Source organism: Eschscholzia californica, unplaced genomic scaffold, assembly GCF_041429995.1.
Source record: "Eschscholzia californica isolate CP2 unplaced genomic scaffold, dmEscCali1.0.p SCAF_4, whole genome shotgun sequence".
NCBI classification, from domain to species: Eukaryota; Viridiplantae; Streptophyta; class Magnoliopsida; order Ranunculales; family Papaveraceae; genus Eschscholzia; species Eschscholzia californica.
The window spans coordinates 47,437,774-47,465,288 of record NW_028238461.1 but is presented as its reverse complement, the minus strand read 5'-3'; the positions used below and the strand labels follow the sequence as shown (position 1 = coordinate 47,465,288).

The window sequence follows — 27,515 nt, the reverse complement described above, 5'->3', positions numbered from 1 at the left end:
AGGGGTATCTCGTCGTTTAGCACTAGAAAACATCTAATGAATCTTATTAATTAACATAACCCGGATATTATTTTCTTGGCAGAAACTAAAACCAAATCGTATAACATTAATAAGCGTATTAAGATTAACAAACATTATGACCATCACTTTGTGGAACCGATCAATAAATCAGGTGGTCTAGCTATGTACTGGAAACATAATATTACTCTTAAAATTCTTTATTCGGATAATAATATGATTCACGTTGATAATTATAATTCTAATAACAACTCACATCATATTATTACTGGTTTTTATGGTTGTCCTTACCATAAAAATAAACTTAAACCTTGGAAAACACTAGATGCTCTCAAAGTGAATAGTGATTTCCTTTGGATTGTCATTGGTGATCTTAATATTATCCTTGACAATCAGGACAAAGTCGGAGGTACTATTGCTTCGAACTCTCACACTCCCAAAGTGATGTCTTATATTAATCATCTTCAATTACTAGATATGGGCTATAAAGGTAACTCATACACTTGGAATAATAGACAATTTGGAGAGAATTTCATCCAAGAGAGACTAGATAGAGCCTTAGCTAACTTCCCCTGGCTTCAACATAATCAGCTTTCTAGCATTACCCACCTCGATTCGGTGGGTTCAGATCACCTCCCTATTCTTCTGTCCGACACGGAGGTTGTCCAGAATAAACCTAAACCCTTTAAATTTCTCCGTACTTGGATGTCCCACCCTGATTGCCATGATTTTATTTCGGATAAGTGGACCCATAATAATAATATTCAAGTAAACCTTACAAACCTTAGTAGACATCTTACTAAATGGAATAAAACGGTCTTTGGTAACATTGATAACAACATCAATGATATCATTATCAAACTAAACAAAGCTACTAATAAGGAGGAATATAACTATTTAAATAATCAGCTTGAAGAATGGTACAGATACCAAGAATCTTTATGGAAAGAAAAGTCGAGAAATAATTTTCTGTCTGTTGGAGACAAAAACACCAAATTTTTTCACTCTCAGGCCATTCAGCACAATAGAATTAATAAAATCACTGCGATTAAAGACAATAATGGTGATTGGCAAGAGGAATTAGAGAACATCCAAGCAGCTTTCACTTCTCATATCCTCAATATTAGCACTTCGACTAGCAACAACACTGACCCCAATATCCTCAATCTCTTCCATAACACAATTACCCTGGACCAAAATCAAGAGCTTGTCAAAATTCCGGATCAAGAAGAGATTAATAGAGCCATTAAGAGTCTTAAAAAGGAAGCGACGCCTGGCCCAGATGGATATCCCCCCCCCCCCCCTCTTCTTTCAATCTAACTGGGAGACAGTTAGCCCCAACATTTATAGTCTAGTTCAAGATTTCTTCATCTCAGCGGAGCTCCCTCAAGACACTAATCACACTCATATTTGCCTGGTCCCCAAAACAACAGCTCCACAAACCACAGCAGATTACAGACCTATCAGTCTTCTCAATACCACTTATAAAATTATCACTAAAATTCTGGCTGATAGACTTAAATTCTCCTTACAAAATATTATCTCTCCCTTCCAAGCTGCCTATATCCCTAGTAGACAAATCACCGACAACGTTATCATGGGTCAGGAAATCATACACTCTCTCACAACTATAAAAGGTGCCACTGGCTATTTTGGACTCAAGCTTGATATGTCCAAAGCTTTTGATAGGATTGAGTGGAAATTCCTGACGGATATCATGACTAAGCTGGGATACTCGGATCACTGGATCAATATGATCTCTCACTGCATTTCTACCTCCTCTATGGCAGTTTTGGTCAATGGGCGTCCGGGTCCCACTTTCTACCCCTCTAGAGGGATTAGGCAAGGAGATCCGCTATCTCCTTTCTTGTTCACTATCGCTATGGAAGGTCTTAGTCGCCTCATTCGTGCGGAGCAGGATAGGGATAATTTCAAGGGCTTCCCTACTAATAATCCCAATCTTACTATTTCTCACCTTCTTTTTGCGGACGATTGCATTATATTTGATCGCAATTCTCTGGATAATATTCACACTCTCAAAACTATTCTCAATAATTTTGGCAGCGCGTCCTGGCAGATGATTAACTACAACAAATCCAATATTTTCTACTCTAAAAATTCCCACCCTAAGTTCAAACGTTTGATTATGCGTTCGCTCAAAGTCAAATACGCGACCACTTCGGAAAAATACCTTAGGGCTCAATTATTTATTGGTGCTCAAAAGAAGAAGATTTTTAACGATATTCTTCAAAAGATCAAAATTAAATTAGAGAACTGGAATCACAATTTCCTTTCTCAAGCTGGTCGCACTATGCTCATTTCGACCATAGCTGCGGCCGTACCCCGATACCAAATGCAATGCTTTGCCCTTCCCAAAGACATTTGCAAAAGCATTTCGACTATGCAAAAATCGTTCTGGTGGGGTAGGTCTAAAGGCATATGTACCAAATCTTGGTCCACTATTTGCCTTCCTAAATATCTGGGAGGTCTTGGTATTCACTCCTCGGAATTGGATAACTAAGCAATGTTGAGTAAGCTAGCTTGGAGAATTAAATCGGAACCTAAAGCTATCTGGGTTCAACTCTTAAAAGCTAAGTATTTCAAGAATGGAAAACATTAGTAAACATCTTAATAACATTGATAATTACACCAGGTGGGAGGTACACAATGGAAAACAGATAAATATATGGAAAGATAACTGGGTCCGCACGCTACCTATCCTCCCTATCAACAACCAGAATTCTCACCTAACTAATGTGTCGCAGTTGATTGGCCAGAATAAATGGAATGAAGTTTTCCTCAATAATATGTTCGATGCCACTACAAAAAATTTGATCTTATCGATCCCAATTACGGGAGAAAATGATGACCAACGAAAATGGACCCTAACCAAGGCAGGCAAATTACGGTCAAATCCATGTATCAACACCTTTGTATCAGTATGAACTCGCCGGAACCACTATCACCTAACTGGAACTTCATCTGGTCTATCCTGGTAGTCCCTAGAATAAAAGTGTTTATATGAAAGATATGCGTCAAGGCTCTTCCGGTTAAGGAAAGAATAGGTATATATATTGACAATAACCTGAATTGCCCAAATTGTAACGAGATTGAATCTATTGAACATGCACTGCTCCATTGTCCTTTGGCAAAAAACATATGGTTCTATTTTAATATTTTATCTGATAAAATCACCTCGGTGGCAGAATGAATATTTTTTTGGGAGAAAAAATCACAAAACACTTACACTACGAATAACATTCATTATGCTACTATCCTTTGGAATATATGGAAAACTCGTTGCGACCACTGTTTTCAACATGAAATAAACTCGATAGACAAAATCATTTCAATGATCACAACATTCCCACAAAACCTTATAAATAATACTACCAAAAATCAGATAGAACAAGAAAAATGGAAACCCCCTGAACCGGCTTTTCTGAAAATCAATGTGGATGCTTCATTCATCGACATTCAGAATGTTACAGGTATCAGTTTAATTATCCATGATAAAGAAGCTAAATTCATAGAAGCACATGCCACTACTACTAGAAGCAGAAACTCTGAGGAAGGCGAAGCTATAGCGATTCTTAACGAAATGCAATGGGCGGAATCTCATAACTATAAAAGAATCACCATACAAAGCGACAATATCAATATAATAAAAAATCTACAGAACGGTAGACATGAAATATGGCAATCGAAAATTCATATTAAAAGAATACAGGAAATACAAAGAAAGTTGGAAATAGTTAAATTCTCGTATACTAATAGGAAATTTAATGTAGCGGCAGACAAGTTGGCTAAATGGGCAAGGAAGGAAAACAGAACGAAGGCATGGAAGAATGTCCCTTACTTTCTTTTTAAGTTGTATTGTAATGGAACTCTTATTTCTCGTTAATTAATAATAAGATTAATTTCAACAACAAAAAATATGAGCCGTCAGATATTTTCAGGGGAAGAAATTTTTTAGTGGAAACAATTTTTTTTCTTTCCTCCAAACACTACCCACTTCTTATGTTTTATTGGTCGGTGTTTTCGGGAAACAAGAATAGTTTTCGAGGGGGAAATGGAAACCCAAAAAAACATAACCAAACACACTTTTAGCGTCGCCGAAAAATGTGGCGGTCGGAGGTGTCCGTCGACGGCCGGCAACTTCGTATCTCTTCTCTCTCATATCCCTCTCTTCACTCTCTCTCTCCCTTCTCTCTCTCTCTCTCTCTCTCTCTCTTTCTTTTAGCTCTCTTATCTCCCTCTCTAACTCCGACGAAGGGGAGGAACCCCTTCGCTAGAGATATAGAGAGAAGATAAGGAGAAGATAAGGAAAAGATGAGGAGAAGAAGAAGTGTTGTCCAGTGAGTCTCGCCAGAATTTACGGTGAAGGTCGTCGGAATGGTGAAAGTGGGAGAGGAAGAAAATGGAAGAAGTTGAAAATATTAAGTGTTTGAAGTAAACAAATTTTTTTTGTTTTCACCCAAAACTTTGTACCCGGAAATTTCATTTATTTCCCCAAATCACCCACCTTTGAAATTACCCATCTACTTGAAATCTTTTTCTCACGACAATTAGATGAGGAGAGGTAAAAGTCTAGTTCGACAACCAAATTCCCGCAAAATGGCCTTAGAGAATGTACATGTTGTCATGTTGAACCCTTAAATACAATTTTGTGAGACATGACCGCATTTAAACCTTTTTCGTATGATGCATTGGCAAAATTAAATTTAAAGAAAGAAATATGTTGTGGTTTTGGGGGATAAAGAATAATCTCTAGGGAATAATTCTCTAGGAAATCCATGTTTTTTTGTTTATTTTCGAATATTTTATTCTAGACCAAAATCTCACACGATCAAACATTGTACTCGAGTCGAGTTTTTAACGAGCTGCTCGAGCTTGGCTCGACTATTGTTCGTGTTCGACTCGAAAATTAACAAGTACGAGCTTACACACGAGTCCAAAATCATACTCGTTTATGTAAACGAACCAAGCTTGATCACTCTGTAGTGTATCCCGAGCTACTCGTAAACAATTCGTTTAACATACCATTATAATAGTGTAATACATAATTACGTATTACTTTTGAAACTTGTACATGGAATATCAATCATTATAAGATTATTGGAATATGACATTAAACATTATTGTTGTATGTGACAAGTGTTCATTGAAGTATTTTGATAATGGCCGCGGCTTTGGGGAATAAAAAATATTCTCCGGGGAATAAATTCTCTAGGGAATCCTTAGTTTTTTGTACATTCTCGGAGGAATATTTTTTTTAGTCCAAAAATGAACTTGATCAAACATTACCCCCTAATCTTCATCTTCTCTATCACCTTCACCACCACAACTTCCCACCACAAACATTCGGACCACATGCCTTCCAATATCAATTTCTTGAATCGATTAATCAAATAATCAAAACCCTTTTTTTTAGAGAGAGAGAGAGAGAGTTAGAAATAGAAAGAATTAGAGAGGGAGAAATGAGGTACTTTGAGAGATTGAAAGGTAATTTCCATGTCTGCTAATTCTTGAAGCAGATTAACCAAAGAATCATCAGTCTGAAATTAAAATTTATATAACAAACAAAAGGGATTTGAATTTAGAAGATCAAATTATCTATAAAACTAAAAAATTGAATAAAACTCAAAGAATAAGACCTGATTAAGTTCTTCAAGACATTCCTTGACCATTAAAGATTTAATCTGTTCATCATTTGAACCACCAAATATCTGATCTTCAAAATCATCTCCATCAATTGAGAGAGGACTTGAATTTTTTCCATCAAACATTATTGTTATCTTTCTCTTAATTTCATTACTAATTCCCAATGATTCATTATTAAGAACAGAAGAAGCATAAAGCTTCTCAACAATTCCATCTCTTCTCTGTTTCAATTCATCTCTGTTATCAGATGAAACAACAGAGATTGCTGTATCGATTAACGTCTATACATCCACACGAGACTTCCTCAAAATTGACTTCAACTCATCCAAATCCATCTTTAATACCACAATTTCAGCCAATCAGCCTGTTCTCCTATTCAGATCTAACAAAATCGAATCGTCAAAACTTGGCAAGTCTTAAAAGAATCCTACATCTGAAATATCAATCAAATTAATAATGATGTCAATGGAGATAGAGAGAGAGTAAGAGAAGAAAGAAAGAGTAAGAGAACAAGAGAGATGAGATACAGTGAGTGAGAGATAGCAATTAGAGAGAGAGACATAAGAGAGAGATAGCGAGAAGATGAAGATTAGGGGTAATGTTTGATCAAGTCAATTTTTGGACTAAAAAAAAATATGCCCCCCAACCCAATATTCATTGGCTAAACTTTTTATTCTCCGGAAAATATATTTTGTTCCCCGTAGCCGCGGGCGGCCTTTGATAATTTATGAATTTTTTTTAACTTGAAGTATTTTAATAAACGAGCTTAAAACAATGCGAGTTCGAGCTCTTTTAAAAATATACGAGTCGAGTTCGAAAAAGTGGACAATTACTCGAACGAGCTCAAGCTCGAGCTGGGTTAGACTCATTTACGCCCCTATATATATTCAATCAAACTAAAGAATCTGGTTTTTGACGTGGCAGCACTGTTGGAGACCACGTATAAGAGTGGAGAAGCCAAACCGCGTAAAAAGATGAGAGAATAAAAATTGATATATATGATCAAGTGGTGAAAAATCTATATTCTGAAGCAAAAAGAAGAAAGAAGAAAGAAGCCAAATTAAAGAGAGAGAAGAGGAAAGAAAGAAAGATGGCAAACGTTTTGGGAGGCATTCACAATTCGGAGGGATCTGAGAATTCATTTGAGACCGAGACCCTCGCCAAATTCGCTGTTGATGAACACAACAACAAACATGTACTATCTTTTCTCTCTCTCTAACCTTTTTTGATTTTGTTATTGACAAAAATGAATATGGATCTGATCTTTCATCATTTGCCCTGGCCGGAGAAATATGAGTTTTGTTGTGTTTTGTTGGTGGCAGAATGGGGTACTAGAACTTGCAAGGGTAGTGAAAGCAAAAGAGCAGGTGGTGTCTGGGACTCTCCATCATCTAACTCTTGAAGTTATTGATGGTGCTGAGAAAAAAATATATGAAGCACAAGTCTGGGTTCAACCATGGAAAAACTCCAAGGAGTTGAAGGAATTCAAGCTAGCTGATCATGATTCTTCTCCATCATCTGGGTGAATAATTTCATCTCACTTTCATTCTTTTTTCTAACTTGGTGCTAATCAAAAGATTCAGTCTATTTCTATCTAGGTCTTTTATCTCATTATCTAAACTTGATTGATGTGAACCGAAATGTACCCAAAATCAACCCTTTAACTAACATTCTGACACTTGATTAGAGACATGTCTTACATCACGAGTCAGACAAAAACAAATATTCTAAAATTTTAGGTGCGACTTTCAAAAGAAAATAAACACTGTCCATTGCCTCTTGGTATAGTGGTTGACACCCACTCCACAACACGGATTCGATCCCATGAAAGTGAAAATCCATGATTTGTTCAACTTTAGCACAAATGAAGTTATTTTAGTTGGGCTTTAGGATGACCTTTAAAGAGCTTAAATCAGACTCTTATAGTGTTTACTCAATTCACAAATCACGATGTACCTTTGTATTATTTCGTCATGATATGTCAATGCCATGTAATGACCATCGTTGTCAATTTTCAAAAAAAGACACTAGCATGGGTACTCTTAGAACACACAAGCTATTCAATTCCATGGTTATATTGTGAGATTATAATCATAGAATTGTCGATTGTAAAATATTTAATCTAGATTAATGCCTTCATTGTGAGATTATATATATATATATATATATATGTTTATTCAATTCTATGGTTATATTAAGAGATTATATATATGTCCATCTAGGGTACTTGCATAGTTGCATATTGTCGATCATAAAATACTTAATCTAGATTATTGCCTTCATTGTTTATTGTACAATGTGGTCGATCGTGTCCAAAAATCATTCAGTCTTTTTGAAGCTCTCATTTCTATTATGGCAAACCACTTACTCATCACTTAGATTCTGACTAGGTCATGACAAATCAAATTCAGACAATGAGTAATACACCTCCTAAAGCTTAGAACTTTTATGATTGATTGTGTTCTAACTTGTGTGTATTATATGACAGGTGATTGAGGACTGAGTAGGGCTGAGTTTCATCTTCTTCTCAAAGTCAAAATGGGAAGTGAGGATATAATAAACTTCAAGGTTTTAGCTACATACGTATAGGAGCAAATTTTGAAGCTACTTATTATTTGAACCAGATGAAACAACCAGCACCAGATCACTACTATCTTGGCACTGACAAGTATTAGATTCTTGTGTGGATTGATTTATATTTAATAACCACAACGACACTCGATCTATTCTGTAATTCTCACTACCTACTATCTGTAATGGCGCGAATTTTAACTACCTTTTGTTTTCGGCGGACATTTCACTAAATTTGTACTCCTAAGGAAATATTTGCTATCTCTTCAATGCGGTCCTCGCTAGATTGTTTGCCCCTCCTCAGAAACCAATGAAACCTAGCTCCTAAAAAACCAATGATATATCTTGATGAAGTCTGACTACCAAGATGTCTAAACCATATGGGTTAATTTGATAGAATAAAAATGTCAATGAATGAATGAGAGAGCCAGTCCGCAGCTGGTCGAGCCTTGAACTTGCAACTTCTTTTTTGTGATCCACAAGCGAGAAAAGCTATCAGACATCAGATAGTGTACAGCGTAATAAATTATTTCTAGTCATTTGGACAAAAAGAAACTTGTAAAACCATAGCATCTGTAATCTGATACGCAAGCTCAATGTAATAACATATGGATTACCAATATCTGGCACCCCGATCTACAACCTCGCGGACCTAGAACTTGGCCTAATGTGTCCTTGATAAACCGGCCACGCCTATAAATCTATCGGAGCCATAGATAGAGCTATTTCAATTTTCAACAGGGCCAAATGGACCCGGGCAAGCTAGAAATTGTTTCTTTTTTCAAAATAAGCTAGAAATTGTTAATTGACATGGAAGTTGACTGAGTTAATCTATCCAATTTTATAATGAAATTCATGTATATGAGAAAAATGTATAGTCTTCTTCTTTTAATTCATTCATTGGCTTCTTTGAAGCATTTGACTTCCTGGAAAAAAGGGAAAAGATGATTAGAGGAGGTATTCACAAAAGTGAGGGATCTGAAAACTCTACAGAATTTCAAGACCTTGCCAAATTTGCTGTTGATGAACACAACAACAAACAGGTCTTCCTCTCTCTTTTTGCCTTCCTTTGCATATTGACTTTTGATCTTTTCACTTTTATGACTATTTTCGTTTTCGATTTTTTATCAATTTTGACACTGCAATCCAATTTCAGCCTAACTAATAATTATAAATATAGTATGTTGATTCTTCCCAATCATCTACCCGAACGAAAATCATACTATTGTTCTAATATTCGTGATCTCTCAAAAATCTGAAAGATCATGTTTGACAATTGGATACCATATGATTCTCGGTGAGGTTATACTTCGAAGTTTGTCTTGCAAACAGGTACGACAACTATAAAGAGTCTGTCAATATGTTGTTAATAACGTTAGGATGGCTGGTGCAGAATGAGGTTATGGAATTAGTGGGGGTACTCAGGGTGAAAACGCAGAGACTCAAAGCGTTACGTATTATCTCACCATAGAAGTAAAAGATGGAAGAGGTGTGAAGGTGTACGAAGCCAAGCTGTGGCTGCAACCATGGATTAACTTTAAGGAGTTGGTAAGCTTCCAAGAGGTAGATTCTGCTGCAACATTTTGGTAAGATCATCCATCATCACCTAACAATAATATCCTTTTGAGTTAATTATGCTACTTTGATACTATAGACTCATTTTCGTGTTATACTTTCGGCCATCATTGGAACCATACATTAGGGTAACTATTCTTTCAAGGCATAGATGTTATACTTTCGGCCATCATTGGGACAATACATTAGGGTAATTACTCTTTCAAGGCTAAAGAAGTTACACTACTTGGTACATACGTCCTAGACGTCATTAGGTTAAGCTCGGGTAGGTGCTTGAGTTGGCTAATCTGGGTGATTTGTTTATGCTGCAGCTGCTGCTCCAAGTGACCAAGTCAGAAGCTGAAATCATGAAGTCAACTTGATACATAACATATTATATGTATATTGGAGCAAACTTTCATGGATGAACGTTTCATTTCGAATAAGACTGGAACGACCAGCACCAGACAATTTATTATATTGGCGAGTACTAGTGTGTCTGTATGGATTATTAAATCAGAAACGTGGATAGTTCTTCTGCTCTTTGAACCTTCATCCTATGTTGATCTATTATCGCTTTTAGTTTCTTTTTTTTTTGAAAACATAATCTCAGCCCTCCGTGTATTGAACTGAATCTTAACATTCAGGCTAAACTAGGGTTAGAAGAGGGTCTGTACTCTGTACGAGTAAGTTCAAGATGCGCTTAGCAACTTCAACCTCATATGCGAGCCATTATGACCCAATGGGTAGATCATCCACAGACCAGAGTAGTCTATGCTCATTGGTCCATGAATTTGAGGATAATTTACAACAAACACAGCCTAGGATATAATAATGGCTGACTTTACCAGACAATCAAATTTGCTTAAAAGAAACACGGATAATGATCAGAAAGAAACCAAATTCATAAACAGAAGTTACTACTACCTGGTGAGAAAATATCAGTAACATATATCACAGGTTTCCAGGGAGAGAAGTAGTGAGTACACAGGTCAAAATATATGATTTTTCAGCCATTCGTCTCTTTAAGTGGAGTTTTACACCCCTCCAAATTTGGTGGCTGGCTGTGTTTGTTTGTTTTCCCCACAGCTTAATTAGAAAGAGAGAGAAAAAAAGAGGAGAGAGAAGCATATATCAACTAACTAATCTACATATCAAAACAAGATGCCAGTACTAACCTCTAACAGGAGAACTAGACTCCTGTGGGCACGGTCTTTGTCTTGAGCTACTCTTCCTCTTCTTCGTCATAATTTTCTTCTTCCTCCTCTAAACTTCTATTATTTAGTTGAGCAAGCTGAAGAGGATCTATGGCCATCTTGTCCATATCTGACATGGACCACCCTGGGTATTCCTCATGCTGCTTTAACTCTCTAGGAGGCTCTGTTGATGCCGATAATGTGGTTGGAGCAGCAGCTGCTGGGGCAGTAGAAGCTGTTGCTGTAGCTGCAGCAGCTGTAGGTGTTACGACTGGACCAGCAGGAGCAGCTGCTGGTTCATTCTCATCCAATCCCACGTTCAGATCAATGTTACAAAGTTCTGTGTTACTGAGACTAGTAGTATCAACTCCACCCACATTCTCAGTTAACTCTTTTGCTTCAATCCCATCGTCATTCATTCCCGGTCTCTGGCTCTGTTTATCATGTTGAGGGGACATCTCCAAGTCATCTTCACATTTAGCCAAATGTGCATTTTCTCTCTCTACAGCTCGACCTCCTCGCCCACGCCCTCTTGTTCCTCGGGGCCTCCCTCGTCCTCTGCCAGTGCCACTACTGTTACCCACTTCATGCTATAATAAGAAATAATATCCTTCAGTCAAGGTTCAACTCATTTGAAGAAAGACAAGAGTACTGAGAATAGTTTTATGCTTTTGCGAGATAACGACACTTCAAAAATGATTTATGCGGAAAAATGTGGAGGGAAGGAGACAGATTGATTCTTACTGTAGCCCTGCTCCTTCTTCCTTCCTCCTCACTATCGTTAACTTCATCTACTGCATGTCTCCTGTCAGAAGAAAACGCAGAAACATTTCAATATATTATATGACACCTTAAATGGAATTATGGAGATAAACTATCAATTCCTGACCTTCTCTTTGGTCTATCCTCCCCACCAGCATCTGAAGAACCTAAATCTGGAACCTTGCTAACAATTTCTCTCAGGAAATCAAACACATTGAAGCTTTGTACGCACTGCTTCCTGGTAGTGTGAGAAATCAGGTTAGGATGAAGTCAGTTTCTTAAACTAGTGAAGAAAGCCAAAATAATGGGACTAACTAAACAGAGAAACACAATGACACGATCACACAAAAAAAAACTACTAAACCTAATGGAGAGCAAGTAAAGGGCCAAAAAGGAAAGCACAGTTGTTTCTATAACAAAAGGGTGCGAAATGAAGAAGATCAAGACACTGTCAATTTTGTTTATTCATGCGGTTTGTTCCAAGCCAGTCAGTTTCTGTAGATGGCCATTATGTTCACATCTAAAAATACGATTTCAAGTGTCAACATCAGATGTCTTAGACAGAAACAATCCCCTCTATCTCCATACCTTGATACCATATTGCATGAATAGATTTGACCAGGTTAAAATATATGAGCGTTGAGAACAATAATATCCCTCAAAGAAGTATGAGGAGCGATTTTCTTAAAGCAGCTTTTGTTAAGGTTTCAAGTCCTGACACATCATTGTTTTACCCAACTCATGAAAAAATCAAAACCAAGAAAAGTGATCACTTACAGATGCAAAGAACTCACGGTCTTTGCTCCTCTTTGAAGGGTTATGTCATATGTCCTATCACAGAGATCTTGCAGAAATAGCTCCAGTGCTTTAGCTGCAGTATTATCATTCGGAGAATGTTAGAGTTTCTCTTTTTGATGCAAAAAAGGTCTACAGAGACGGGGTTGAACTAAGCAACAAGTATACTTTTTCGCAAACATTACTCCGACGAATTATCTTACCATCACAAATGATTCAAGCATACACAACCACATATGATAATAATATATAGAATATAGATATAATATAAATTTATGTATATATAGTGCAAATAGGTTTAGTTTTGGGTACTCACAAACTAAAAGGGGTACTGGCAGTGCAATCTTCCCTACATCCTCATCTGCTTGCATAATCTTTTTTATCCGAGACTGCAAAATATAACAAGTAACACAGTTAATACTAAGATCAAGCAGCTTATAGAAGTTATAGTATCACATAAATGCATGATTGTAAGTGAAGCATAAGGAATAATACGAGGCATCATACAATCATCAATACCATCACAAGAGAACAACGATAATATCCATCCTAAAATATAGGTGAAGTATAACCTAAAGAATGGCGAAACAATCAAACAAACTAGTGATTAACATATAAAAACCTTAGCTTTTGAGAATCAAGAGCTACCTTAAGTTCGACAATATGAGGAAGACGTGTATCTAAATATTTCTTTCACCACACTGATCATCTACAGCTATCACACGGTGGAACATTTGGTGCTCTTCATCTCACCATCAATACACGAGAAGCTTTCATGTGGAAGCAACTTATGAATTTGGCATTCCAAATGAGCTTATAATTGAACCCTCTCCCCATGGTACAATCCTATTTCTGTCCTTACATCAATCTTAACTGGTTTAGTGTCGCGTCAATCATCCATTCGGACATTACGATTACTACTTCGTACAATTGCTAATATAATTTATAACCTATATTACTGATTATTTTAACTTCTTAACTTTCATTGAGATTTCTTTCAAAATTATCCCTAAATAGCTAAGTAGTGACATATATTGTGAAATTCTGAAGGACGGAAGGTTATATATTTTATAAACCCACAAAGTTAGCACCTTTCTCGTCACCTTGAATCAATAGTCACTTATTACCAACAAAATCCAAAACCTAAAGAAACTATAGAACGTTAGCAATAGAATGAAAACCCTAACTCATAAAAAAACCCAAAACCCTAATCATCAAAGGGGTACCTCAATCCCTAAAAAAATCGATCCAAACACAAAACCTAGTAAAACCCTAAAACTGACAAATTCCATCAACCAAGACGAATCCCCGAAGAAAAATACTAATAGAGTGTAGTCGAACTAATCAAGCTATCTGAAAAAAAACGATAATTTAAAGATCAAAACACCGAAATAAGAAGTACTCACAGCAGGAAAACGGGTATCGAGTTTCTTCCTCATTGATTAATCAGATTATCGGCAATCAAAAATCCAACATCCAAACCACGAGCATCAAATAATTGTAACAAACTCAACAATCACGCGTCAGATTCAGATAAAGTGTAAACCCTAATTCAAGTCTATCGTCTCGACGCCGGAGAAACTTGGAATTTGGGGACGTTAGTCGATGTGTTTAGCCCTCTTTCTCTCAACCCTCACCTCTCTTTCTCTCTCTCTATACAAAAAGTCTATTTAGCAAAAGCAATCAAATTGATACCGGGAGAATATACCGAAAATATCCCGTTCTTATCACTAGCCCATAGGATTTGGTATTGATATTTTTGATATCCGTGAGTCAACCACAAACTTGCGGGATTCTTTTTAGTTGGGGACGGAATTTAACCCAATGACCCATCCGGGTTATCCATGGGTATCAAAGAAAAAAGATTTTACACGAACATATAGAAGTTAGTTATTAGAGGGATTAAACAAAATCTTAACTATATCAGTCATTAGATTTAAGATCTAATTTTATTTAGTTTTGAATTTAAATTGATCACTTATAATAACTCTAAATCTTTAGTGAATAAAAGAGATTCACCAATAGATGAGAACAATTTTGTTCCAGGAATTTGGGTCTTGAATTTTAAATCTTTTTAGTTATATATTTTTAGTTAAAAATCGAAAATTTATAGTTTTTTGGGTTAAAAACCCAAATATTTGTACATTGTTTCGTCAAATACTCAATATTTTTTGTAAAATTGTAGCAAGGTGTTGCAAAGGTGTTGTAAAGTTGTCGGAAAATATTATGATTTTGTCAGAACACAAAAAGAAAAGGCCCAAAGGGAGGAAAGGAGATGAAGCAGTGATGAATCAATGTCACAAGGAGTGAACAGTTAGTTACATATCCGCAGGTGCACGCTTGTATAGTTGAGAAGGCAACCATGGGGTAGGAATAGCTTCTAATGGAGTTTTCATGCAAGTGACCAATCCTGGGTTCTCAGATAAGTCGATTTCGTCTGGTTTGATCCCTTCGGCCGGAGTCCAATAGAAATGGTGCAGTAAATGTCCCAACATCGAAGCAACCAAGTTTATGCCTAGTTGTGCACCGGGGCAAACACGACGTCCTGCACCAAATGGCAGCAGACGATAGTCATGACCTTTCATATCAACGTCTTCTTCCATGAAACGCTCGGGCCGGAATTCAAATGGCTCCTTCCATGCAGCAGGGTCACGACCCACACTTTGACACTGACATTGGATCCTTTCGGGATATCGTATCCACCGATCTTGACGTCTGTGTTAGCTTTGTGAGGTAACATGAGCGGAGTTGGTGGGTGCATACGTAATGTCTCCTTTGTAACACACATTAGGTATGGGAGGTTGGAGAAGTCTGTCTCGGTCATGACACGGTCGATTCCAACTACACGGTCTAGTTCCTCCTGCACCTTTTCTTGAACTCTAGCGTTCCTGATTATCTCTGCCATTGCCCATTCAAAAGTGATTGTTGTAGTGTCCATACCTGCAGTAATCATATCCTGCACATACCAAGAACTACTAGTTACTGGGACCAACCAAAGAACTTCTCGAAAACAAAGACAGCATTTCTTTAAGAACAAAGCAAGCCTTATTACAAGTCCACATGGAGCGAAAACAAGAAAGTGTAAGAAGTTAAAGGGTAAAATTAGACAAACCCAGAGAAGACCAATGATGGTATCCTCGCTAGGTTCATATTTTTCTCGTAAAGTAAGCAATGCATCAACAAAATGTTGCTTTTCGCTACCACTGGTTTGACGAGCCCCGGTGTGCTCATCCATGATAGCCCTGGTGGCCTGGTGAGACGGTCCCGGCGAGCTCCATGCTTAACAAAGTCTTCTTCTTCAAGTGGGAACACCCATCTAAGCCATGGTATATATTCAGCGACTGATAGTGACGCGGATATACCAAGCTTCATTCCCTCTGCAACAATGGCTTTGAACTCAACTCCTTGTTCATCCATTACACCTTCTGAATTCACAAACCGTTTTCCAAATGCAAGTCTGGTTATGTTGTTGAATGCTACCCCCACTCAAATAGGTCCTCAAAATCGAGCTCTTCCCCTTATTATCTGCATATAAACATAACAAAAATGTTATATATTTTTTTGTTTTAAAAAAGTATGTTGTAAAATTTCCTATAATCGGCATTTATAGAACCTCATGGGGCCACGAGGGAAGCTGGTCAAACAAAAATCCCAACTCAAGAATATAGAAGTAATTAGACACGTGAATGACATTACAGGTCGAGATAATGAGATCTGATGATAAAAAATGGTCCCACATATTTGAAGATCTAAAAGATATTGTTTCATATATTTAAGATACTTTGTAATTATATTCTACTAATATTATTAGATAGATTTTATCTAGTTTTGAAGATCAATTAAGAACCATATGAAACTACGAAACACTAAACTACTCTATAAATATGAGTTAGTTCTAGAGAATTATTCGTTCAATTATCATTCAATATAGCGAATTATCACACAATCTCATAGGTATGGAGGGTAATAAATATGTAGTCGTTCTTGACTTTTCCAGTAAATGTAAGTCGTGAATATTCGATTAGTTCGCTCGTGTGTCCGTTTACCACCCAATCACCAAATTTATCAAAAACACAAAAAATCTAGAGATAAAATCAGATATCTGGTTTGGTGTAATCAATGAAGATGGATTCAACCATAGAAGTAACCTCATCTTCTCTAATGGGAGAGCTTCTAGTCTTTTAGAAGTGAAAAGTTCAAGGGTACAAACTTTTCTAAGCTTAACATAGTGGTGAGGTCCATAATCAGCCCAAATAAGATCTTGACCATTTCTACTAAAATTTGCAGCTGTTCTAGTTAGATGCCTATCAGCTAACTGCCGATCTTTCTCTTTCAATACTTCATGAGCCAATTCTGAATTGTTTACCACATCAGACAAAGTCGAGCCGCACGAAACCGATACAATAGGTCCGTATATTTTTGCCCAATCGGCGAAACATAGGAACATAACGGGTTTGATGTCGAAGAGATTACCCACGATCGGCAATGGTCGTGGCCCAGGTGGAAGCTTGAATTTCAACCGTTGATAGATCTTGTATAGTCGACTAATCAAGATAATGGTGGAAAAAAAATATGAAAATAACCATCTTGAGGTAGGAGAAGATATCAGAGATAAAATACTTGGTCCAAGAGGAACAAGTTTTTTCTGAATATAAAGTAAAAAATTATACACTTGGTAAGACATAAATTCTTTACTTTTTTAAATACGAAATATTTGAATCGATACAATCTTATAAAAATATAAAGAATTTATGACTTGCTAAGATACATGATAGAAAGAACAATGGTGATATTGTATTGCGTGTTATTTCGTTGTTACCAAGTAAATTCCCGCTTACTTGCTTCTACTTGGCTTGGTCTAGACCATTGGGTAATGTTTGAAGTTGGCATGGGAGACTATAGTGGTGTCGAGCAGGTTGGGCTTCGCAACCCAAGCTAGGTCGTGAACTCGTGATGCACAGCCAAACCGTTGTTCTGACAAGTGGGATGGGTTAAGTCTTCTTGCACGGTCAGGGCCGCCCTGCCTGATCGATAGAGCCACGCCCCTTAATCCGTGGCAGCAGGCTCAAGGCAGGATGGGTAGGCCTGGCTCGAAAGTCGAATCTCTTGCTACTATAAAGACAGTGGAAGTTAAGGGGATCAAACCCCTACCAAATAAAGTATCAAATGAGTTCTTTTTGTGGAACATATTAAATGAGTTCTTGATCATCTCAAGTAAAATACTTTTTAAGCTATTGATTCACAACAATCAGTTGTTAAATTCAAATATGATTTTGTCTTGTTTATTAGTTTTTTCTCTCTATAGTTCCAAATCTTTAGGTTCAAATTTCGAAGTCAAAACAGAAAAAGAAAAGCCCCTAGAAGGACAAGAGAAGTACAACAGATGAAACCACACAAAAAGGAAGAAAAAAAAATTAGATGTCTGCAGCGACACGCTTGTATAGTTGAGAAGGCAACCTTGGGGTAGGAATTGCTTGTAATGGAGTTCTCATATAAGTGACAATTCCTGGGTTCTCTGATAAGTCAATCTCCTCTGGCTTGACACCTTTAGCCGGGGTCCAATAGAAATGGTGCAACAGATGTCCCAACATGGAAGCGACCAAGTTTATACCTAGTTGGGCACCAGGGCAAACACGACGTCCAGCACCAAATGGTAGTAGTCGATAGTCATGACCTTTCATATCAACATCCTCTTCCATGAAACGCTCGGGACGGAATTCAAATGGTTCCTTCCATACAGCAGTGTCACGAGCCACGGCCCATACATTCACATGGACATTTGATCCCTTGGGGATATCGTATCCACCGATCTTGACATCTGCATTAGCTCTGTGGGGTAACATAAGCGGAGTTGGTGGGTGCATTCGTAATGCCTCCTTTGTAACACACATTAGGTATGGGAGGCTCGAGAAGTCTGTCTCGGTCATGACACGGTCGGTTCCGACTACTCGATCTAGTTCCTCCTGGACCTTTTCTTGAACTCTAGGGTTCTTGATTATCTCCGCCATTGCCCATTCGACAGTGATTGCTGTAGTATCCATACCTGCAGTTATCATGTCCTGCGCAAATAAAAAACAAACAAGAGTTACTCAAGGAAACAGAAGAAGTTTTCAACAAGAACGAAAACATCTTTGTCAGAGTGAACAGATCAAGCCCACAATAAGCAAAAAAAACAAGAGCATTAAGAAGTTAAAGAGTGAAATTGACAAACCCAAAGAAGGCCGATAATGGTATCTTCACTAAGATCATATTTCTCTTGAAGAGAAAGCAATGCATCAACGAAATGTTGCTTTTCGCCACCACCAGTTTGACGAGCCTTGGTGTGTTCATCCATGATTAGTCTGGTGAGACGATCCCTGCGAGCTCCATGCTTAGCAAAGGCTTCTTCTTCAAGTGGGAACATCCATCTAAGCCATGGTATATGTTCAGCCATTGCTAGTGATGCACCAAGCTTCAATCCATTTGCAACAATGGCTTTAAACTCAACTCCTTGTTCATCCATCACACCTTCTGAATTCACAAACCGTTTTCCAAATGCTAGCCTAGTTATGTTGTTGAATGCTACCCCACTCAAATAGGTCTTCACCATCAAGCTCTTCCCATTATTATCTGCACACGATTAATTAATATTTAAAGCAATTCTACTAATTAAGGTAATATGTTTCATGGGTTTTGTAGCCCAATACTTGTTCATGCCCTCTTAGACGCAAGATGTCTTGAGATTAAATATGAGAAGCTTTAGTTTACCTCTAGACTTCTCATCTAATATGTTATCCAAGTAGTTACTAGTAGCCTTAATCGATATACACTATTGTGTGCTTTTATATAGGCATCAAGATGGCTCATATCTCATAGTAGCATCAACTTAATTTATAACTAGTAACCTCTTTAACAACAACCATAAATCAATTTTAGAAATATCGATTACACCATCAACTATAACCATTTCTCTAAAGGGAGTCCTAGGGTCACTTAGAGTTCGACTCAAAGTCTTACTAATCGAACCGGTGGACACATTCTAAACCGTCAATTTTAAATCATTGAGATTTAAGGAAAAACATTATATACTCCATAGTCAGGAATATGTCACATCAGCTTTCGGGTCAAACTCTTACAATAAAGTATTCTTGTCAAAATAAAATATCCCTAAACTAATTATTTTAGGTCTCTTTTCTAACAACAGGGAGGGAAAAGTACCCACCTCCCCTTCCTCGAGAATCTGCTTCTCAGAGACAATTTTTAGGTATGGAGTAGTCAATTAGGATAGACATTTGATAATCAAGCAAAATTGAAGAGACCCATACATAAAGAAAGAAAATCAGAAGACAAATAAAATGGAAGGGTTGGTATAGTAATTGTTACCTGGTTTGGTAGAATCATTGAAAATGGATTCAACCATGAAAGTAACTTCATCTTCTCTAATGGGTCTAAGAGCTTCAAGTCTTTTAGGGGTAAAAAGTTCAAGAGTACAAACTTTTCTAACTTTAACATAATGAGGTCCATAATCAGCCCAAATAAGATCTTGACCATCTCTACTGAATTTAGCAGCTGATCTACTTCTATGTCTATCAGCTAATTGTTGATCTTTCTCTTTCAATACTTCTTTAGCCAATTCTGAATTACATACAACAACATTCAATGTTGAACCGAACCAAACCGATATAATCGGTCCATAAATCTTAGCCCAATCGGCAAAACATCTGAACCTCACTGGTTTGATGTCGTATAGATTACCCACGATTGGCCATGGTCTTGGGCCTGGTGGGAGCTTGAATTTCAACTTTTGGTAGATCTTGTATAAAACAATAATCAAGATTATGGCGGAGAAAGATATGAAAAGAACCATTTTGATTGGGGAAGATGATGAAGAAGAAGAATAGATGAGTGAGAAAGAACAAGTTTTTGTAATGAAAAAAGAAGAGGATTGGACTCTTTGGTGGTGCGGTTGGTGAACCATCCAATTGAATTTTGTTGGTGGTGATATTGTATTGTCTTTTATTTTGTTGACAAACAAGTAAATTCCGGCTTACTTTCTTACACGTGGCCTGATCTCAGCCACTGGTTAATGTTAGAGATTGAAGTATGAAAAAACATGATACCACTATTACCACAAAAAAATCCTAGCAAAACAAGATGGGGGAGTAGGGAGTTATCATGGTTGTTGGTGTACCGTATCGAAAATGGATGAAAGAATAGTAAAAGTGAAGTAGGAAGGTTGGTGACATGGGGGCCATTTTGAGCAGTAATGTCAAAGTTTGGTGAAGGGATGAGGTGGTGGAAGATATAGTCAAATCCTAGGGATGGATGGACATATTTCCAGAGGAAGAAAGGAGTTGGTGAAAGGAGTGGTAGTAGGTAAGACACAGAGATGTCACCAACATGAGGCAGAAATGTGTGGTTTAATTTGGAAGAACTATAAGAACACCAAATTTTTTAGAAATCTTGACCTAATAGAAATATTTTTATATCTATTTTTGGCTAAATTTTTATAGAAATCTTGATCCAATAGAAATATTTTTATATCTCTATATTTGGTTATTGTTACAATTCTACTGTTTTGGTACAGCTTTTAATCTCATCTTTAGCTTACGAATTATAAATTTTTTGAAAACGAATTATACATTGAATTGAAATGTGAAGATGACGTCATGGTTAACTTGCATACAAGGTTTATCAGTGTGTGATTGTGTTTGTTGGAGCTGGTTTTCATAGTTTTCTATAAAATCAGCTCAAAAGGGAGGTTAGAGCATCTCTAATGCAAAACTCAAAATGAAAACTTTGTTTGTCCTGTTTGTCAAGTTCAAATTAAGATTTTCACTCTTAGGTGGCGAAAATAAAGATTTTCAGTCTTCAATGCAAAACTCTAAACTTGTTTTTTTACTTATGTGACATAATTATTTTTATAAAGAAATAATTGGTTATTTTAAGGATCTAGAAGACTTGATTTCTATTGGTTGAAATTCAAATATTGATGAGTTAGACAATCAGAGATATCTCAAGAGGACACTCTAAAAATAAAATGTCCTCTTGAGATATCTCTATTCCACCCTCGACACGTCATCTTTGAGATCCTAATTGAGGTTTGCATTGGAGAAGATTTTTAAGAAAGAACTCCAAAAATTATAGGTGGCACTCAGAATTTCTAAGATTGAGTGTTGCATTGGAGATGCTCTTATATTGGGGACGTGGGGCACATAACATAATGTAACATAGAGCGTTGGACCCACTCTAACCAAGCGAGAAAGCTATAGGGTCTCCCAAACATAATATTTGGTAGTTGAGAGCTAAGTTCGGTAGGCACCCAACTATTTCTTAACACACCCTTTCCACATGAGCACCCATAACATGAGAAGCTATATAGGAACACAAGGTTTTTCTTACTATGCGGGAACAACATCATATTTGGTCAATACTTGGTTGCTCAAGTGGTTGATAGTGATATACACTCCACAATCCTAAAGCTCATAATTTCGATTCCCAGAGAAGGTGGAATCTATGGTTATTGAATTTGAGTTAATGTATAAATAATAATAAGTTTGTTGGGCAACAAACGGTACCCCACTTTGTAAGTGCATCTACTCCGCAATGTGAAGGTCCGATCCCGTGGAAGTGCAAATCCAGAGACAGTGGAATCCATGGATATTGAATCTGGGTTATTAAAAGTATAAATAATAATAAATTTGTTGGGCAACAATTGGTAGCCTATTTGGTAAGTGCATCTACTTCGCAATGACCATTTTTTCGTCGGGTTTTAGGCCAGTAATAATTCGACAGTTATCGTGCTTATCATATCGTATCGATGCATCAATGCCTTTGTAATGAACATGGTAGTTAATATTCAAAAAAAAAGTTTGTTGGGCTTTAAGTTCTATGTTATTGAATTTTAGACTCCTTTAACTATTGATTTAAAATAGGTGGTTATCTTGCTTAACACATCTTGATGATGTATCAATGCATAGGAATGACCAATGTAGATCGTAGTCGATTTATCAAAAAATAATTATACTTGATGTGGTTCATTCACTTGGACCAAGTCAATTTTAAAACCGACACACAAGGAGAAAAACTCATCTTCCTTTCTGTCTTCGTCTCCACCATCACCACCTGCATCACCACCAACACTACTATTGTCACCAACTACCACCACATCATTATTATCGATCTCTTAGGCTACTCTCGCGCACAAGCTCTCGGAATTGGATGTAGGCACCCTCTTTCCACACCAAATGTGGTTGTAGGGGTTCTCTTTTAGCAATAATAGGGGTGTCTGTAGAACCTCCCTTCTCTACACTCTTGAGCTTTCCCTTGTTTAATAGCTTGGGCTAAAAGGAAAAACTTGAAAATCCCTCTTTAAAATGAAAATTGAGTAGGTTTTTATTGGGCAAAATTTGTATGCAACCCAAGTTATTGTTATACACACCACACATAAAATTTGCCTTCTAAGAACACCCTTCATTTTTTTTTTGGCTAAAGCGCACCCTTTTCAAATGCCACCCCCATCAAAATTGCTTGCCTTATGGGGAAAATGATAGGTTTTGGGCAACACTAAAATAAGTTGTTTTTCTACTTATATAAGTAGAAAAGTAAAAAGTTAGTTTAGTACGGTTAAAATTAATTCACACTTAAATTTTAATTTGGCTTTCTTTTAAAGTTCATATTTTTAGCTTTTCACTTTAAAGTTAAGTAACTTCTCTTCAACATATCTACGAATTTTACTTTATAATTTTTCTTTGTTTATTCTGTTCCACAAGACCGTTGTACCACCACCACCAACCACCACTATATACCTCCACCACCACTACACCTTAAACCTCCACCACCACACCTCAAACCTCCACCACCACACTTCAATTTGTATCTCAACCATCACAACCACCTTACCTACACCACCACCATACCTCCACCACCATACCTCCACCACCACCACCATTATACATCCACCACCACTATCACATACCTCCACCGTCCATCACCCCCACCACCATACCTTCACCTCCGTCGTACCTCCACCAACACCATCTCCATACCTCCACCACTACCATCTCACACCTCTGCCACCACCACTGTCGCTACCAACATCATACCTAGCTCCACCGCCACCATATCCCTACCATTGTACCTCCACAATCACCACCACACCTCAATCACATCACAACCACCACCGCTTCCATCACATACCTCAAAGGCTCCACCACCATCACCACCACCACCACCACCACTAATATCACCACGATCCCTTCCAAAAGAGTAATCATGAAAATTATAAATGAATTTAATTGAAATCAAGTATCTTTATGAGCAAAAGAAAATATAGAAAAGTAAATTACATTACCAAACTAACTTTTTGACTTATAAATAACATTTTTGTCAAACATACTTATGATAATTTTTTACTTTTTTAAAACTAACGAACTTCTACTACAAGCAAAAATACTTATACTTTTGGTTGCCAACGGCAACCTTAACCAAAAAAACACGACACCTTACCCTTGAAATTTTTGTCCATAATATAGAAATCAATCATGCGAAGCTTCAAATATAGGGTTGATTGTTACAAAAAAACCCTTTGGAAATTCTTTTTATTCGTTAAAACTATTTTTTTTCAAGAAATCAACTACGATCTACATTAGTCATTATAAGGCATTGATACATGATCAAGATGTGATGAACACGATAACCGTCTAAGTCAAACCAATAATTAAAGGGGGCCTAAAGTCCAACAACATAGATCCTAAAATCCAACAAACTTATTGTTATCTACACCTTTAATAACCCAAATTCAATAACTATAGATTCCACCTCTTCTAAGAATCGAACCTAGGACCTCAGATAGATTTTCAAGTGAGGGGAGGGATCATCTTAATACGAGGCATGCGATCTAGTTCAGATACTATGATTGCCATAGCCAATGGATAATTGTCTAGAAATAAAGAAATTATTCTATTGAAGACTTGCTTTACTTCTAAAGTATTTCATATAACAATTAAATAGTCACAGGAACCAAATCACTTATAGTAAAATAATATAAAGAAAAAACACAAGTACGAGATATGAGACATAAATTAAGGAGAAAAATGTTGCACTGAGCATCATGTAAATGTAATATTATAATACTTAAGTGGGGGTACGAGTGATTTAAGCATTTTGACATTTGCGGTTTTTTTCTTAGGTGTGTCCTTCTTTGATAGGATAAAATTACTTTTTTTTTTTTTTTTTGAATAATGTGATTGAATTATAAAGGAGAAGGAACGAAAAATGTACAAGCCAAATCGGCGGAAAAGAAAAAATAAAGGGGAAAAAACAAAGAAACAAAAATATGAAAGCAAAATACTACCCCCAATGATATTACATCGATGCAATGAAAGCCCCCCAATTTCCCACTATGTCCGAAAACGATCTAAATTTAATCCTCGGATTGTTTCGGCTCCAATGAAAGACGAGACACTTAGCTGAAAATATTATATCTTCCACAGTCCCCGGCTTGTCGGAGAAGATGACTGAGTTCCTAGAGTTCCAAAGTGCCCAAAGAATAGCCTTAGGGATCATGTTTATGATCGGATTTCTCCCTTTTAGCCCTCCCCACGTTGCCAAGAGGTCTACAACTGAAGCTGGGGTAACCCACGACACCCCCATAGAGGCTATGAAATACCGCCATACATTGTACGATATCTCACAGTGAATAAAGAGGTGTGGGCTTGACTCCTCATCCCTCTTGCACATCGGGCACCTGTTGGGGGTGGAACACCCATGCTTTCTCAACAAGTCAATAGTAGGAACCCGCTCTAAACACGCCGCCCAAAGAAAGAAGGAGACCCTCTGAGGAACGTTCCGTCTCCATACATCCAAGTAAACCTTAGACTCTCGGCCAGAGAAGTTAGACAAGACTTCATAGCAAGACTTAACGGAGAACTCCTTATTCTTCGAGTTCATCCATTCCTTCGCGTCCGCGGCGTAGGATAATGAAAAGCTACCCAAACAAGACATTAATCGATTGAAGTCATCAACTTCCCAATCTCTTAAACTACGTCTCAACGGAATTATCCAACCCCCTTCCACGGAATCAAAGAATTCGGTTATCATCCCGTCCTTGTTCAAACAAATTCGAAATAAGATAGGAAAAGCCACACATAGAGGTTGTTCTACTAACCACGTGTCCTGCCAGAATTTAGTATAAGCACCCGAGCCGACCTTGATCCTCGTCTTAGAGTAAAACAAATCCCAGCGCTTAAAAATTCCTTTCCATACCGAGCAGCCGTATGTTCCTTTAGGAGGAAGAGAAATCCAACCGCCACTAGCTTCCCCGTACTTTTGTCCGATGACAATCCTCCAAAGCCTATTCCTCTCGATCCCGAATCGCCACAACCACTTGGATAAAAGGGCGTCATTCATAACTCTGAGATTTTTGATTCCTAGACCTCCCATCGACTTCGGTCTACAAATCAATTCCCAAGCCGCCCAGTGTATCTTCTTCACCTCTTCTCCCGAATTCCACAGGAAGTTTTTGAAATTCTTCTCTATTTGAGAAACCACGCCGATGGGCATCGAGAAGAGGGAAAGAAAGTAAACAGGAAGAGCTGAAAGGACAGCCATAATCAAAGTAACCTTACCTCCACGGGACAGCGTCTTAGCTTTCCAAGAAGAAAGTTTCACCGATACTCTCTCCAATATTGGATCCCATAGCTTTTTCGATTTGTATCCGTGGCCTAAAGGTAGCCCTAGATAAGAAATAGGCAGGGACCCTTTAGTACACCCGAACAACCTAGCTAGGTTGTCAAGCTCCTCTACCTTGCCCACCTCGATCACTTGGCTTTTAGAGAAATTAATCTTCAGACCCGATGCTGCCTCGTACCATATTAATATATCCTTGAGTTTCAAGATTTGGGTACAACTTGCTTGGATAAAAAATAACGTATTGTCCGCGAACTGAAGATGAGAGACCATTGTTCCTTCTTCTTTCACCCTAAAACCATCCAACCACCCCTTACTTTCCCCAATAGAGGCAAGAGTACTCAGAACTTGAGCGACTAATAAGAATAGAAGCGGGGATATCGGGTCCCCCTGACGAATTCCCCTTGAGTTCTGAAAAATATCCGTGGTCGTACCATTAACCAACACGGAGAAAGTAGCTGTAGATACACACTTATAAATCCAGCACAACCATTTTCTTTTAAATCCCATCTTGGTCATAACTGAGTGTAGGAAGTCCCAACTTACCTTGTCGTACGCCTTCTCGAGGTCCACCTTAACCAGAATGCCCTTTGCCCCACTTTTAATCCTTGAGTCGAGCAATTCATTGGCTATAAGAACACCGTCTAAAATTTGTCTACCTTCGATGAAAGCTCCCTGATAAGGAGAAATTAGGGACTCAAGGCAGGGTTTCAACCTGTTTGCCAAACACTTGGACAGAATCTTGTAAGGCCCGCTGACCAAACTAATGGGACGGTAATCGTTAAGAGTTTCCGAAGCATTCTTCTTGGGAATTAAGACCATAAACGTTTGATTTAACCGCCAATCCAAGCTGCCAGAAGACCAGAAATCCGACATCATTTTCATGACATCTTTACCCACTATATCCCAACATTTCACATAAAAGTGAAGGAGTTGAAGGAGATGTCCTTCGACCAAGGTGACAATGCGAGCAATTTTTCGGATAGGACAATTGATGTGGAAGATCATCAAGTCCGATTGATTTAGGGATCGTAGAGTTGTAGCTAGAGACCAACTACGATCGTCGAATTACGAAGTAATTCGCGGCTAACTTCGATCGGATCCTACAACGGGTTACACATAAGAGTGACAAATTGATCTAGGATATGACTAGTGGGGGTGAGATATAATCATGGGAGTGTCCCATAAACATATCTCATAGGCCTAAAAAGGAATTAGGCAAAGATAGTACAAAAAGGCCAAAAACAGGGTTTTTGGGCCTAGACCGGTTCGGGTACTTCTAGGACT

The 27,515-nt window shown here is 37.6% G+C and overlaps 4 protein-coding genes and 2 pseudogenes across 4 annotated transcripts; 1 reads left to right on the top strand and 5 right to left on the bottom strand.

The window, feature by feature from the left end:
- Nucleotides 1-5,328: 5,328 nt before the first annotated feature.
- Nucleotides 5,329-6,033, bottom strand: LOC147545401 (putative mediator of RNA polymerase II transcription subunit 26c; annotated as a pseudogene).
- Nucleotides 6,034-6,601: 568 nt separating this feature from the next.
- Nucleotides 6,602-8,523, top strand: LOC147545400 (cysteine proteinase inhibitor A-like). Its single transcript, XM_086632726.1, has 3 exons — nucleotides 6,602-6,877; nucleotides 7,005-7,204; nucleotides 8,171-8,523. Exons 1-3 carry the CDS (start codon nucleotides 6,773-6,775, stop codon nucleotides 8,172-8,174), a joined length of 309 nt encoding a protein of 102 aa, XP_086488852.1. The 5' UTR covers nucleotides 6,602-6,772; the 3' UTR covers nucleotides 8,175-8,523.
- Nucleotides 8,524-10,691: 2,168 nt separating this feature from the next.
- LOC147545399 (uncharacterized) lies at nucleotides 10,692-14,235 on the bottom strand. The gene is made up of 6 exons (XM_086632725.1): nucleotides 13,967-14,235; nucleotides 12,877-12,949; nucleotides 12,543-12,636; nucleotides 11,893-12,003; nucleotides 11,748-11,808; nucleotides 10,692-11,593 (listed from the first exon to the last, which is right to left on the bottom strand). The coding sequence occupies exons 1-6, from the start codon at nucleotides 13,997-13,999 to the stop codon at nucleotides 11,033-11,035; spliced, it is 933 nt and encodes a 310-aa protein (XP_086488851.1). The 5' UTR covers nucleotides 14,000-14,235; the 3' UTR covers nucleotides 10,692-11,032.
- Nucleotides 14,236-14,878: 643 nt separating this feature from the next.
- On the bottom strand, nucleotides 14,879-17,244 carry LOC147545398 (cytochrome P450 98A2-like; annotated as a pseudogene).
- A 571-nt stretch (nucleotides 17,245-17,815) lies between these two features.
- On the bottom strand, nucleotides 17,816-20,648 carry LOC147545397 (cytochrome P450 98A2-like). The gene is made up of 3 exons (XM_086635577.1): nucleotides 19,923-20,648; nucleotides 18,772-19,169; nucleotides 17,816-18,619 (listed from the first exon to the last, which is right to left on the bottom strand). Exons 1-3 carry the CDS (start codon nucleotides 20,515-20,517, stop codon nucleotides 17,975-17,977), a joined length of 1,638 nt encoding a protein of 545 aa, XP_086491703.1. The 5' UTR covers nucleotides 20,518-20,648; the 3' UTR covers nucleotides 17,816-17,974.
- Nucleotides 20,649-23,687: 3,039 nt separating this feature from the next.
- On the bottom strand, nucleotides 23,688-27,104 carry LOC147545396 (uncharacterized). The gene is made up of 2 exons (XM_086635820.1): nucleotides 24,910-27,104; nucleotides 23,688-23,796 (listed from the first exon to the last, which is right to left on the bottom strand). Exons 1-2 carry the CDS (start codon nucleotides 27,102-27,104, stop codon nucleotides 23,688-23,690), a joined length of 2,304 nt encoding a protein of 767 aa, XP_086491946.1.
- Nucleotides 27,105-27,515: the final 411 nt, after the last annotated feature.

Coding starts and splice junctions, on each gene's coding strand:
- LOC147545400 (XM_086632726.1), top strand. CDS start 6,773: ATGGCAAACGTTTTGGGAGGCATTCACAATTCGGAGGGATCTGAGAAT. Junction 6,878..7,004: donor ATGAACACAACAACAAACAT/GTACTATCTTTT, acceptor TGTTGGTGGCAG/AATGGGGTACTAGAACTTGC.
- LOC147545399 (XM_086632725.1), bottom strand. CDS start 13,999: ATGAGGAAGAAACTCGATACCCGTTTTCCTGCT. Junction 12,004..12,542: donor ACCGTGAGTTCTTTGCATCT/GTAAGTGATCAC, acceptor TCACACTACCAG/GAAGCAGTGCGTACAAAGCT. Junction 11,594..11,747: donor GAAGAAGGAGCAGGGCTACA/GTAAGAATCAAT, acceptor TTCTTATTATAG/CATGAAGTGGGTAACAGTAG.
- LOC147545397 (XM_086635577.1), bottom strand. CDS start 20,517: ATGGTTCACCAACCGCACCACCAAAGAGTCCAATCCTCTTCTTTTTTC. Junction 19,170..19,922: donor CAATGATTCTACCAAACCAG/GTAACAATTACT, acceptor AATCGTGTGCAG/ATAATAATGGGAAGAGCTTG. Junction 18,620..18,771: donor CCATTATCGGCCTTCTTTGG/GTTTGTCAATTT, acceptor TTATTTGCGCAG/GACATGATAACTGCAGGTAT.
- LOC147545396 (XM_086635820.1), bottom strand. CDS start 27,104: ATGTCGGATTTCTGGTCTTCTGGCAGCTTGGATTGGCGGTTAAATCAA. Junction 23,797..24,909: donor GGGGCTTTCATTGCATCGAT/GTAATATCATTG, acceptor CTCTTTTGGAAG/GGATCGTGGTGATATTAGTG.